We start from the raw sequence: 14,337 nt of genomic DNA, 5'->3' as shown, positions 1-14,337 counted from the left end.
CACATTGACGACTGACCCACATAAGTAGAGTGATCAAGTCACAATACCAGCTGTAAATGCTTCAATAAGAATTGATGTTCTAGAAGAACAATATCAAACTGCTAGTCACGCCTGTAGCATGGTATAAAAATCGACGTCGATGATATTTATGTATGCAAAGTAGCAGTTGATATGATAAATGAGAAATAGGATCATGAAAGAAAGTCTATTGAAAAGTGTACACAAATAAATAATTGGCCAAATCAGAAGGAAGCAATAGAAAAATATAGAAACTCTTACGAAAGAGAGAAGTATTTGGACCAGTAGTCCATACACTAGAAGGTGTAAAATAAGTGGGATAGAAATGAGTCGTTGAACCAAAGTAAGATCAATATGGTATTGATTGTGAAGAGACATAGTCTCATATGGTAGATGCAACTACTTTCAAGTTTCTTACAAGTCTGGCAATAAAGAAAGAACGTGAATTATACAACCCTTGGAAACTGATAATCCGTAAGAGATATAATCCTTGAAGGAATTGTGATATCAAAATCATGTTCTCGGGAACTCTAGCTATTCGATCAAAATATGTTTTATGAGATATATGGGATATTTGAAGTTAATCAATACATCTTTGTATTTATCAAAAGATTATAGATCAATAGAATCATTGGTTTGAATATAATCAAAACTCCCAAAGAGTTATAGAAAAAATTGTATTTTGAAAGAAAACTCTTTATAATACCATATTGTTTTAGTCCAAACTGGAGATCTAAAAGTGAAATATCATAAAGATCCTTAAAGAATTTTACTATGCTCATATATGTTTGATCCTGAAGCACCATACTAAAGAGTATTATTTGAGCAAGTTACTAATTTTTTTCATAACTGAAAGATGTAATTTCATATGACAAGAAAGAAAATCATAATAGTAACTTTTATAGTTATGAATGAATACATACGAGGTGAATGTCTAGAAGACTGTTTGTAAGATGTTTGGCTTGAAATCTAAATAGACCAAAAAATTATTGTCTGTATCAAATGAGAATTTTGGACCAGAAGTCCGTAGATCTTGAATACTCTAATGGAAAGAGTTTATTATGATATTCTCAATTTCAAAGAAAATTTATTTGATTGGAATGCCTATCCCGAAGATATTGCTTTCATGGGAAGAAATATGAAAATGTGTATGGTTGTACTATTTTTATCATGGTTTTTATCCTATAAAGTTTTCCCATAACAAGATTTTAACGAGGCAACAAAACACACACAAAGAATAGACACCCAAGGAGAATGTTACAATCTAAGAGATGAAAGTCTATCATTGTTCTAAAGAGAATCCAAGAAAATGATCAAATCATATGAAGACTCGTACACTATAGAAGAATGGCGATGTTGGTATCCTACACGTTCGTTCAAGTAACAATTTCGCTGGCTTATTCATTTAAGGCCCTAACACAACTACTTTCAAAAAGTTAGTTCACCTTATCGGAGTGTGTTATCTCAAAGATTTTGACATATGTACACATAAGGGGAAGTTAACACGCATTGCATTCTTTTTTTTTCTTAACCATGATTTTTTCTATTGGGTTTTTCTAGTGAAGTTTTTGACGAGACATCATCTATGGCATTTTGAAAACACTTTAACATGATGGACATCAAGAAGAAATGTTATCAATATTATGATGATATCTATTTGAAAAGTCTTAGATATATTTGTTCTCCACTCTAAATTATACTTTGTCTCCAAACTATTGTAATCCTAAATAAAAGATCTATTGCAAAATGGATAAAACACATGAATTCCCCTCTTGTCTTCTCTTCTTTACTCAAAACAATATTCAAATTTTGGCAAAACGTTTTAAACACGTGACATCTGTTTCCTTTGGATTTTATCAATAATACACTGTCACATATGTTTGGATATGGTTCATTGTGGAGTAAAACGGATCACGGACTATCTTTTCCCACTGGCCACTGGGGCCGCGGTGGCACCCTAGCTAGCTGTTTGGCCTCTAAGGATCTTAAGAGACAATTCGGGGTTTGATTGAAAATTAAGAAAATAACCATTTAGAATATTGCCGGGTCAGCCTTAGTCTAGTGGCTAAGTGGCATCCAAGGCACCGGGGTTCGACTCCACCTTCAGGGGTTCCTGGGTGTGAGATTTCCCCAAGTGGCAAAAAAAAAAAAAAAAAAAAACCATTTAGAATATTTCCAATTTTTTAAGGAGTGTTATATCAACGCCACAATTTTCCATCTATGTTTAGAATCTGAGATGGCTACAAACTTCAAGTCACACTTACCAATTATCGGTGCGTTCAAAAAAAACCTAGATTCATTATTTTCAAGCAGATGTGATCACTCTCTCATCATCAAAAGTAACTTTCATTTCATATTATGCCAAGGGAACTATAATGAAACGTGTTGTTGCAGACATCAAACCTTTGCTTGTCAAATGCAATGGTTCCGACATGATGGACGATACTGGCGTGGCGGAGGCTGTCCGAAAACTAGACCAGGCTTGTCGGGACGTCGGGTTCTTCTACGTGGTAACTAAAAATTTATTTTGAATTTACCTTTTGCTTGTGGTTTAATGAAAATGTTCTACATGGTTTGATGATTTGGACTGGTGAGTGTGGTGAAGCAGATTGGTCATGGAATCTCGGAGAGTCTTATGAGGAAGGTGAAAGAGATGACACATCGATTCTTCAAGCTTCCATATGAGGAGAAACTTAAGATCAAAATTACTCCAGCAGTTGGATATAGGTTTGTTTTCAAATATCTGAAAATGGATCTAAAACGTACGTATCACGTTTTAATTACAAACGGAACTATTTTGTTCACAACGATATACACAATAAATACTTTATCGATGATGCATTACTTAATGAGAGTTTGGTGGCACTTCCAACAGTGCAAGAGACCAGGAACGTTTTTGAAAATAAAGATACATCCTATTAAAATAGAAAACCAAAATATTTTTTTTTTTGTAAACGAAAACCAAAATATTTAATGCTTTAATACGTTCGTAGCTGTTGTTTTTGTGGAGGATCATTAATGGTGTTGAGTTACACAGAGGATATCAGAGAATTGGAGTGAACTATACGAGCGGGAAACAAGATTTCCACGAAGCAATTGATGTAAGTGGTGAAAAAGTGGTCCAACGTACTAGCCAATGGGTTGAACAATTTTGATTTATAGCAGTTGTGATTCTACTTATAAGTATTTATTCTCTTATGGGCAGTGTTATAGAGAGTTCAAGCAAGGAAAGTATGGGGAAACTGGAAAGGTCTTGGAAGGGTTAAACCAGTGGTATGTATATTTTTGCATTTACCTTTATGTTGGTAAAAAATAATGAAAGGGGCAGACGAAATTTTACCAGCTTTTTGTGACTTACTAGATTTAAAAACGTGAGACTATCTTCCCTAAAAATTAAATCTAAATAAAAATATTTAATTTTAGGTTTTCCCATATTTAGATTTTAAATTTTGATGAAAGGTGTTAAAATTTGTGTAAGTTAAGATTGCCCCGTTTAAAAATATAATAAGTTTAGTTTGTATTTTTCATTTTAAACTAAAACTGATTTAATATTTATGTAAATATTTTAATAATAGTTATGAATTTAATTATTTATTTAAACAATATTTTTTAAATCAAAAAAATAAATAGTTAAAATTTGAGTGGTACTAGGGATGTTAAAATGAGCTAGCTCGCTCAGCTCAGCTCAGCTCATAGTAAGCTCGGCTCTTTCATGAGTTAGCTCAGATCAGCTCATTTATTATATGAGCTTCAATATGTAAACTCGTACTCGGATCATCTAGATCATGAGTTAAATGAGCTAACTCGTGATCTAACACAAAATAATTATAACTATATGAAATTAAACATCGATAAAATTACTTCTATAGTATTATTCAAAATTTAATAAAACTATTAATCATAAATAACTTACCGTGAGTTCTGAGTTACGATAAGCAAAGTGAGAGGAGACGTATGTCAAATTTGAGATCAATGAAATTTGTGAGAGAGATGATATGGTTAACGTGGGTTTATATAGAAGATTTTGATAATTTCTAAACATGATAGTCTCTTTTTTCTTTCTTCGGAAAAAGTATAGATAACTTTTAAAAGTTTTATTCCTATATTACTTATGTATATTTTACATTTTATTTTAAAAGATAAATATGATAAATATAAAAATTATATTTTTCCATAAGAAATGAACGAGCTCATGAGTCAGCTCATGTTCATTAACGATCGTTCATATAACTCGTGATCTTTTTTAAGCTCGATCATTAAACTCATTTATTAAATGAGCCTAAAATATAATGATCATACTCATAAAAAAATGAGCTGAGCTGAGCTAACTCATGAGTTGTAACTCATTTTGACACCCCTAAATGGTACACATAGTAAATCACACGTATAGGTAATGTTATTACCAATGTTGATTATGTTTTAATAAGATATCAGATTCTGACTCATGCTCTGAAAGGATGAGTACATTTTTGTTTTAATTTTTTTTTGAAAATTTCTTTTTTATATTTGATTCAGTATTATAATTATATTTGTGTTTAATATTAATTTAATTTGATAGAATAATCCCTTAAATAAATGTCATGTTACCGTTTTAATAGAATCGATATAATTCTAATATATTTTGACAATCTTTGATACATACATATGAATAGTTGCTTAGTCAAATAAATAGAATCTACTGAATGGCCAAAACATTTAAATTAAGTAGAGTTAGTCAAATGCTAGGATATGAAAGATTTAACTGAATAAAGTTAGTCAAATATTAGAACTGTGAAAAAGTTAAAACACTAAATTTTTGGTTTTCATAGATTAATGGTGTTTTAAGTTGTATTTAAAATGAAAATAAAGCTCATACTAAAAATGAAATCATTTTGAAACATTGAACACTTGGTAAATGTTATCACGATTTTAAAATGTCAAAATATATAAAATTTTCATAAAATTTAATTGATTACATTAGCTTTTGTCCTTCTTTGAACTATATTTCTCTTTGTTAACTTTTTGGACATTTTATTTGAAGGCCAGAATATCCTCAAGAGTACAAAGGGTTGATGGATGAGTATATTAAGTTATGCACAGGTGTGTATTCGTCTATTTCAACCCCTTCGTATTTATTTTGTGTGTGTTTGTTTCCAACTTAGAGATCATTTCATGGTTTCAAGATCTCTCTAGAAACATCCTAAGAGGAATCTCCTTAGCTCTTGGTGGATCACCTTATGAATTTGAAGGAGAAATGGTTGGGGATCCTTTTTGGGTAATGCGTATTATTGGTTATCCAGGTGTAAACCAAGAAAATGTTATCGGATGGTAATAAACTTTTTATCATTATTGTTTTACTACGCATACATTTCTTTTTGTTTAACTCCATTAGGTGGTAAACTGATGATAATTCGTCTCCTTTTTTTTTCTTTACAAAATTCTAGTGGAGCTCACACTGACTATGGTAAGTAAGCTTCAACTCATACTTAAGATACTGAATAAATATCATCATATACCTTTTATACCATAACTGGTTTGGATTTATGAAAATCCTGATTTGTAGGCTTGTTGACGCTTATAAATCAAGACGATGATAAAACTGCTCTTCAGGTATCTATTATTACCATGATCTTCTCTGATTTTGTTACTTAGAAAACTGGCTTTAGATTTTATTTTGTCTCCTGAAAAGGTGGAAAACTTGGCTGGTGATTGGGTATCAGCTATTCCAATCCCTGGATCATTTATTTGTAACATCGGTGACATGTTAAAGGTTTTGTTTGTTCTGCCTCTTTTTCTCTCTTTTCGTTTTGACAATTTTTGAAAACATTTGAAAATCAAATATGCAGATACTTTCAAATGGAGTGTACGAATCCACACTTCATAGAGTGATCAACAACTCTCATCGATACCGTGTATGCATCGCTTTCTTCTATGAGGTATAAAAAACTTGTATAACAGTTAATTTTTGTGTATTTTTCAACTTTGATGTTGAATCATTTATTTTGTGCGAACAGACTAACTTTGACGCGGTGGTTGAACCACTGGATATCTTCAAAGAGAAGTATCCAGGAGATAAAAGATCTCAAGTTTCTAGAAGAGTTGTATATGGAGAGCATCTTGTTAACAAAGTCCAGACCACCTTCGAAAATTTAGTGGAACACAGTTAATTTGATTGGTTTTGCTTTCGGGCTGGATTTTGGATTCTAATAAATAATGTTACTATATAATTTGTTACAAACATATCTGTGTATTATGTTTACTAAATATCTCCCATGATCATACACATATAATTATTTATAAATATATAAATTATCTTACACAATTAATATTTTGTTTTTAAGATTAATAATTTGTACGATTTTTATATGTTATATGTATATATATATATATATATATATATATATATATATATATATATATGTAACTTTGTTCATGTACAATCTTATAGTTCAGTTATTTTTTTAGAAATTGGATTGCGTTTATTCTTCTGGATTAGACAATAAATTAAAATCAGATTCTAAAATAGTGATTCTAAAATAGATTAAAATCAGATTTAACCTTTTTCCCTTGCATTTAGCTTGATATTGTGTCTTGAATTTATAATATATTCTCATTGGATTATGTATAGTTTGATATTTTCTTCTTTTTTATGAAAAAGTTTGATACCTATTACTTTGGGAAACAAATAGTAAAGTGTAGTTTAAACTTTGAATTTTTACAAGTGAACATAACTGAAAATCTTTTGAAATTTCGTACACGTTTATAAATATTACAAAAATGTTTTGATCAAAATTCATAGTAAAAATATATTTTTATGTTAAAAAAAGATTTAAATGATTTTGGGAAATATGTATTTATATAAATATGTGTATCTTAAAATTTTATGTTTTTAGCTTCAATCTCCCATTAGGAAGCTAAATCATCATCATTTCCAGTGAAAATATTTGGACCATAGCCATGTGATAGAAAAAAATGAAAGTGAAAAAAAAAATGATTGCAAAAGAGAAAGAGAAAAAAATTAGATCTCTATAAATATAAAAATATTATTTTATTTTTCAAAAATAAATATCTAAATTATTTTGCAAACTTATTTTTATAAAAAATATGTGTATCATAAAACTTATGTTTTAGCTTCAGACTCTCAGTAGGAAGAAGCTAAATCATCATTTTTTCAATGAAAAAAAAAATCCGGCATAACCATATAAAATTTTGAAAGTGAGAAAAATGATTGCAAAATAGTGAAGAAAAACTAAAGAGAGAAAATAATTAGATCTCTATCAATGTACATTATGAATTTTTATGTGTGTGTATACACATACATCCATATTTAATTTTACTTTTTGATGACAAAAAAAATTATTTTGACTAAAACATACATCCATATTCGTAAGCAATATCCTCGTTAAATGTATAATAGACAGCTACTTCTTAATATATTTCTGACACCAATATCTTTAATGTTATATTTTACTAATCAAGCTTACTCCTGTATTTTTTTTTTTTTTTTTTTTGCAAACATACATCCATATTCGTAAGCAATACTCCTGTATTTGTTGCAGCTTGTATGTCGATGAAGGAGGACAGTTTCGTTTATTTTTCTTGAAACCGGCTATTCCATCCACCTAGTTTCCAATATTTCTCATATTTCTCATATTTCATGTATATTGATTTAATTCGGCTAATATTTCAGTATTATACGGTCAAGATAATTTTCTACACTAACCTTATGTCTTTAGGTAATAAATTGAGAACTTAGAAATTCAAAGTCAACTTAACCAAACAAAAGAAATTCAAAGTCAAATTCAAAATTTGACGCGTTATTTATTTCTGCTAACACATTATTTTGGCGCACTATTTATATCTTTATCGACTACTTAACAATTTTGTATTGGTGATCAATTGGTTTTTACCCAAATTCGGGTCTCACAAAAGTACTAGTGTGACTTTCGCAACCGATCAATAACCAAAAAAAAAGGCTCATCCATCTGAATGCCGTGCAAGGTGATACGACTGGAGTAAGATAGTGATGTAATGTACCAAAGTTGCTCTGAAAATGCAAATTCCGCATTGTTCAAGGCTAGACTCATGTAGAGTTTAAGCAAGTTTGGTTACAAAGAATCCATGTAACAGAACAAAAGGGTAAATCAAGAGAATGCATGATTAATAATAGTGTAGTTACTTCCAGTACAACAATAGATTCGAATTTCGGTTAAGTAAAACCAATGGGATCCCTCTATATATAAAACATAAAAACGAGATTACACTAAGACTCGAAATAAAGTGGCATTTTGTCTGAGTATCACAAAACGTAGTCCAAGTCATGTGTCAGGGGACGAATGTTCTTTACTGTCCAATAGTAATCTTCCACCTCGTAAAGCTTCCTGAAACATCAACACCCAACAAACAACATCAACCAAATTGGTCCAAGACTCGAGCCACTACTATAGTCTCCTCCTCCAGTTAAAGTAAGAGGTTTAAACAACTTACGCTATATCTTCCAAAGTGTCAGCTTTGTTGAGAGACTTTCCTTCGGCTAATTCAAGACAAGAATGATGCGCTATCATCTCCTTTATCGTGTATTTCGTGCTTTTAACATCGTTGTTCCACAAGATGCTCTGCAAACAAAAAGAAACACATAAACCTGCAAAATCAAAAACTCTGTCCAGGAAAGTTCATGTTATACTCTTTTAAGGGACATTTGTTTAACCTTTCTAATGTATTTCTTTTTCACATCTTCCCAGTGAGACTTTCCTTTTGGAGAGAAAATTGAAGCATTCCACATAGCTCCTCTTGCAACCATCACGGACGCAGCGCCTTCGAAAAGGAACATAATATAAAAAAACAAGGTTATATAACTCAGAGGTGAATTCGAGTAAGACCATTAGATTCAATAAGTCTTATCATGTGTGTACCTGTAGCAGTTTTAATGCGAGAGAAATCATCGTATTCTAAAACATCTCCGTTTGCAATAACGGGAATGGACAATGCAGCAACTACATCTGCTATCTCGTCCCATTTAGCAGGATCTCTTGGCCTGTCTGCAACTTTCCTATATTTAATATGCCAGGAGAAAACCAGTTACCAACTATTTTTTTTATATAAAAAGAAACAGATAAAAGAAGTGAGAACCAACAACTCACAGTGGTGTATTGTATTATTATTATTACCTCCCATGTACAGCAAGAGCTGGTACACCAAGCTTCTCGATTCTCCTAGCCAATTCAACAGTATCTGCAGGTGATTTCAATAGACGAATCTTGCAAGTAACAGGGACGTCTAAGTTCCTTCTAAGTGTTGCCAGAATCTGTGGGATGGAGAAGAATTCAAAAACTGATCAGTCAGATACAAAAGGCAGATATATATATGAAAAAGAGAGAGGGGATAATACATCGTGAATGAGCTCGGGTTTACTTAAGAGAGCAGCACCCATTCCTCCTTGAATAGAGAAAGCCTTGGGGCAACCCATATTAATATCAACAGCTGCAACATCATTGCACCTAAAGATGAAGAAACAACAAAAAAAAACATTTATTCTTTCAAAATGCATATAAAGACATGAAACTTTGGTAGATAATATGAGTATAGAAGAAGAATACACAATCTCAGCAGCTTTAAGAGCCCTAACAGCATCAGAAGTCCCCATTTGGAAAACAACCCTTTCTCTTTCTGCATCACATGTGCTAAAGACAACATTCTCACTCCCTTTCTCCACAAACTCTGTTGTTCCGGAAGCAACTGTAGAAAACACAACAACAAGTGAGCATAGGGAAGCAGGCAAGCTATGAGGATGAATAAACCATAGGAATCAAATTCAAATTCAAAATTTCACAGTTAATGGGATATTACCAAATACTTACTGTTGAAACGGCGTTGGCATTTGAGAAGCTTATGATCGATAATCTCTTCTCCGTATGTAATATCGGCGCCGTACTCCGCCGCCAACATTCGGAAAGAGAGCGTTCCCTTTACAACAACAACATAACAATAAGAAGGAGGTAAGAGCAAAGGTTTGGGAGCGAGTTTTGAGGCTTTTGGACTTACCACACGGACCATCGGAGCAAGAACAAGCTTGTTCCGGTAATCCATCTTGTCTTCTTCTTCTTCTTCTTCGTGGCAGCGTCGTCGAACGCAGCCACGAAGATGATGCCACAATCCCCTCCCCAAGATCTGCGCAGAAATTTCTTTGATTTTTGCTTCATATGCTTGCGTTCATAATTGGGCCTCACTAGGGCCATTTTATTTTGCTGTGTTGGGCCTTTTTACGCCTCGTTAAGTTATAATAAGAACACCTCAAAACTATGATTTTGTTTGGGTTGAGAGTTGAAACATTCAGTTTTCCTCGATTTTCAACCGAAAACCATAATTCCGTAAGTATGTTTAATTTGTTTAAGAAAATTTGTCAATTAATTATTGATATATTATTATTATTTTCGTTTTTTAAATATATAAAGTTATTAACATATATTTTAAAATTTTAATAAAGAAATTGATAAACTAGTCAAACTAAAACTTATAATATTAAAAGGTTATATTTAATAAAATTACTTTACTTATCATTCATAATTTATATAATTATATATTATATTTTAATCTATCAATTTAAAAAATTTATTCAGTTAATCATCATATATGTGCGCTGTGATTTTTTTTATCAAAAAATAACATTCATATGTTTATATGATGTAACCAAAATCATGCAAATTTTATTTATTTATTTTAGCTTGTTTTAGATTGGTTTGGTTTTATTTACCATACTAAACACAGTATAAACTAATCTAAAACGTAAACTACGGATACGTTAGCTTTTTGAATGGCAATGAATCGGAAACAAACTAACAAACTAATCAGAGACAAAACTGATTAAACAAAATGTGTATTAGTAGATACATTTCCACGCTCTGTTCATAATCTCGTCTTCTACAAACGGGCGCAATGACCACATCATAGTGTAAGTATCTAGTTCATCAAACGATGTCTTCAAACTAAGCGATCTCACAATCTTTTCCTGCAAACAGTATCATCAATTATCATCCAATTATCTGCAGTAAGCTTTTTGAGAGTATCTAAAGGTTCAAAATCTCACACACCTGCATAACATAGTTCTGCTTCACCATACTATAAACCACTGCAATGACTGTAGCGTACTCTGTAACTTCAGGTTCTTGAGGAAAATGCACAGTCTCATTCTCCTGAAAACCAAACAACATTACTCTTCTCTGAAACCATTTTTCAAAGATATAAAAGTTAGTTTACTCAACAAATATCTGTTGAAATCATACCTCATCACTCGTTACTTGTTCTAACTCATCACCTGAATCTACATCTAGCTGTGTTGTTGCAGTCTCAATCGCAAGGGCTGCCTCATCGGTGAGACGCTCGAGCTCAGATAGTAAGCTTCGAGCTGTAATTTCCACATCTTTAAAGATTAAACATTAACCAATGGAAAACAAACAACATGTCGAGAAACAGTAAATACATTATTACCTTTAATAAGGTGGTCAGAAAGTCCTGATAAGGATGTATGCACTTCTTATTCCGGTAGTTTTGTAAACAAAAAAAAAGAGAAATGTGTAAGCAGAACTGAACAATGTTAATAAAAAAATGAAACTTTTCACATAAAGTGACAAACTTTGAGAGTGAGATCAAAAGAGTTGATCAGTAACTAACTTACAAGCTCTTGTGCTTTTTGCAGCATCATCGATGTTAATACAGCCGGATGCTATATACGATTTAAGCCGTCTTGTTTCGTTGTTCTTCAGAATGTTCTTGACCAAATCGGACGAAGTGACCATTGGAGAGCGTTTGAGCAAGCCTAAGATAAGAAAGAGTGTCAGAGAGAGAGAGAAGGGTAGTAAAACTGATGACAATACAAAGTAAAAAAAAACGTACAGAGTCCTTGCTGAAACCGTAGAAGAAAGGTGTTTGCAGCATTCTCTAGTTCCTCAAGTTTTGTGACCCTAAAATCATTGCAATAACCAAGATTCAGAGGGACTAATCAAACAATCAATCAAAACAAAACTTACCGTGTCATAAACTCTTTGAAAATTTCGTAAAGTTTTAGCTTCAGTTCGCTTCTAGGTTCCATCTCTTTGTCTTTAATACTACAAGACACATGTAGACAGTTCTGAGCTAAACAGAAGGGGCTTCAACAATCCAAAACACGGCGATGATATATTTCGACAAACTAATCAGAACTAAAACAACGTTTCTGAGCTAATCGCAGTCAAACAGCAGACTTTCAAGAACAAGAGAAGAAACAGGGAGAAATCACAAACCAGAGTTCGAGTTTTCGAGTAGGAGACGAGAGACGTGCAGAATGGCGGCTCGGGGGAAACAGTGACGACCCCGGAGAAGGTTAATTCCGGCGGAGAGAGAGGAGGAACGTGATGATAAGCTTCACGGTGGCTTTAATGGCGTCTGTGTTCGTTAAAGTTTGGGTTTCATTAGGCTTAGGCTTAGTATAAACGCTAGAGTAATGGGCTTACATACTCCCCCTTATGAGCTTAATTAACTAGCACATGAGCCGTTCATAAGATAAAATTTATGAAAACTCAAAATAAACCCCAATAGTATTATTATTTTCAAAATTGACCCCAGAAGTTGTCTGAAAACCAACACTGATCGTGTCTCTCTCCTTGGGACACTGATCACTAGTTATCCAAATTCAATCTCACAGATTTTGAAAATCACTTTGCTTCCATCACCCATGGCTGACGAAGAAGTTCCATCATTCACCCCTTACACCCACTCCCAAACCCTAACCTCCCACGACCACGCCGTCTCCTCAGTCAAATTCTCCCCCGACGGCCGCCTCCTCGCCTCATCATCCTCCGACAGAACAATCCGCACTTACTCCATCAACATCAACCCCGACGACGAAAACTCCGTCCCCATCGCCAAACCCCTACAAGTACTCACCGGCCACCAAAACGGCGTCTCCGACGTCGCCTTCTCCCCAGACGCGAGGCTCATCGTCTCTGCCTCCGACGACAAGACCCTGAAGCTCTGGGACGTCGAGACCGGCTCCTCGATCAAGACCCTCCACGGGCACACCAGCCACGCCTTCTGCGTCGGATTCAACCCGCAGTCCAGCACCATCGCCTCCGGCTCCTTTGACGAGACCGTCCGGATCTGGGACGTGAAGACGGGAAAGTGCCTGAAAATCCTCCCCGCGCACTCCGACCCCGTCACCGCCGTGGATTTCAACCGCGACGGGTCGCTTGTCGTTTCGAGTAGCTACGATGGGCTGTGTAGGGTTTGGGACTCGGGGACTGGGCATTGTCTGAAGACGCTGCTGATGGACGACGAGAATCATCCTGTCTCGTTCGTTAGATTCTCTCCTAACGGCAAGTTCGTCCTCATCGGCACCCTCGATAACACCCTCGTGAGTTCCGTTCCTCCTGTGCTTCTTCTGTTACGCTCACTTGTGTTGTTAAATCACGTGTAGATCATGATTTTGTAATTTAATGTATTCTGGAAATATTGCAGAGGTTGTGGAACGTTTCTTCTGGCAAATACGTTAAAACGTACACTGGCCACGTCACCTCTCAGTACTCGGTTTCCTCTGCGTTTTCCATCACTGATGGGAGGAAGATAGTGGGTGGATCGGAGGACAAGTGTGTGTACATGTGGGAGCTGAACTCCAGGAAGTTGCTTCAGAAACTTGAGGGACATACTGAGCCTGTCATGACCGTGGCTTGCCACCCGACTGAGAACTTGATCGCATCTGGCTCGCTCGACAAGTCTATTAGACTTTGGACACCGAAGAAATAATGCAAACAGGGATTAGACTCTTCTAACCCAGTCATTGTAAACATACTTTCCTTAACATGTTTGTAACCGTCCAGTGTTTCACTTTCTTCGTTTAGTCGTGTTAGATTGATTCTAGCTTTGTTTCAAAATCCATTCTTTTTGTTGTGTGACTTGGAACTATTTAGGTAGGTCTTCGGACACAAATCTTCTTAGTTACCGTTTTACCTTTTCAATTCATTGTATTCATCAATCTGTTGTCAAGTGTCTTTGTGTTCCTATAATATTATTGATTTTAAAGTATTTGAAGGTTGAGAATTGTTCATACGAATCATACTGCTGATGAAAAGCTTATGGTCAAAGTAGATAATGTATGGTAGTGGTAAGCCATAATGATGAAGGCTATGGTCTCTTGGTCATGTGTCTAAGTGTCTTATCCAGATCCCTTTTTTAAATCACTTTATTGTGATGCTCTAGTTTCACCTTCAAATTGTGTAATATACACATCAATTAAATCAGTCAGATAATTATTCATTTTCAGCTTTTCACTAATTATTCATCTTGCGGCAGTGTAGTGACTTTCTGTGCAGG

At 34.0% G+C, this 14,337-nt stretch overlaps 4 protein-coding genes across 6 annotated transcripts; 2 read left to right on the top strand and 2 right to left on the bottom strand.

The window, feature by feature from the left end:
- Positions 1–2,168: 2,168 nt before the first annotated feature.
- LOC108809452 (probable 2-oxoglutarate-dependent dioxygenase At3g49630) lies at positions 2,169–6,319 on the top strand. Of its 3 annotated transcripts, none has more exons than XM_018581591.2 (12): positions 2,169–2,291; positions 2,413–2,528; positions 2,627–2,745; positions 3,056–3,119; positions 3,224–3,291; positions 5,039–5,097; positions 5,181–5,325; positions 5,442–5,461; positions 5,561–5,607; positions 5,687–5,767; positions 5,844–5,933; positions 6,012–6,319. In XM_018581591.2, exons 1-12 carry the CDS (start codon positions 2,255–2,257, stop codon positions 6,162–6,164), a joined length of 999 nt encoding a protein of 332 aa, XP_018437093.1. In that variant the 5' UTR covers positions 2,169–2,254; the 3' UTR covers positions 6,165–6,319. The 3 variants fall into 3 exon arrangements, with proteins under 3 accessions (XP_018437093.1, XP_018437092.1, XP_018437094.1); XM_018581590.2 differs by having other exon boundaries at positions 2,624–2,745; XM_018581592.2 differs by lacking the exon at positions 5,687–5,767 and having other exon boundaries at positions 2,624–2,745.
- A 1,822-nt stretch (positions 6,320–8,141) lies between these two features.
- LOC108813565 (uncharacterized) lies at positions 8,142–10,191 on the bottom strand. Its single transcript, XM_018586150.2, has 9 exons — positions 10,039–10,191; positions 9,855–9,960; positions 9,594–9,732; positions 9,386–9,494; positions 9,165–9,301; positions 8,910–9,046; positions 8,705–8,811; positions 8,485–8,612; positions 8,142–8,378 (listed from the first exon to the last, which is right to left on the bottom strand). Exons 1-9 carry the CDS (start codon positions 10,081–10,083, stop codon positions 8,297–8,299), a joined length of 990 nt encoding a protein of 329 aa, XP_018441652.1. The 5' UTR covers positions 10,084–10,191; the 3' UTR covers positions 8,142–8,296.
- A 585-nt stretch (positions 10,192–10,776) lies between these two features.
- On the bottom strand, positions 10,777–12,443 carry LOC108813567 (uncharacterized). The gene is made up of 8 exons (XM_018586152.2): positions 12,273–12,443; positions 12,021–12,098; positions 11,887–11,954; positions 11,669–11,809; positions 11,482–11,523; positions 11,277–11,398; positions 11,085–11,186; positions 10,777–11,002 (listed from the first exon to the last, which is right to left on the bottom strand). Exons 2-8 carry the CDS (start codon positions 12,080–12,082, stop codon positions 10,874–10,876), a joined length of 666 nt encoding a protein of 221 aa, XP_018441654.1. The 5' UTR covers positions 12,083–12,098; positions 12,273–12,443; the 3' UTR covers positions 10,777–10,873.
- A 135-nt stretch (positions 12,444–12,578) lies between these two features.
- Positions 12,579–14,049, top strand: LOC108813566 (COMPASS-like H3K4 histone methylase component WDR5A). The gene is made up of 2 exons (XM_018586151.2): positions 12,579–13,381; positions 13,486–14,049. The coding sequence occupies exons 1-2, from the start codon at positions 12,704–12,706 to the stop codon at positions 13,768–13,770; spliced, it is 963 nt and encodes a 320-aa protein (XP_018441653.1). The 5' UTR covers positions 12,579–12,703; the 3' UTR covers positions 13,771–14,049.
- Positions 14,050–14,337: the final 288 nt, after the last annotated feature.

Source organism: Raphanus sativus, chromosome 6 (assembly GCF_000801105.2).
Source record: "Raphanus sativus cultivar WK10039 chromosome 6, ASM80110v3, whole genome shotgun sequence".
NCBI lineage: Eukaryota > Viridiplantae > Streptophyta > Magnoliopsida > Brassicales > Brassicaceae > Raphanus > Raphanus sativus.
Note: the sequence above shows the minus strand (reverse complement) of the source record. Positions and strands in the feature narration are given on the sequence as shown.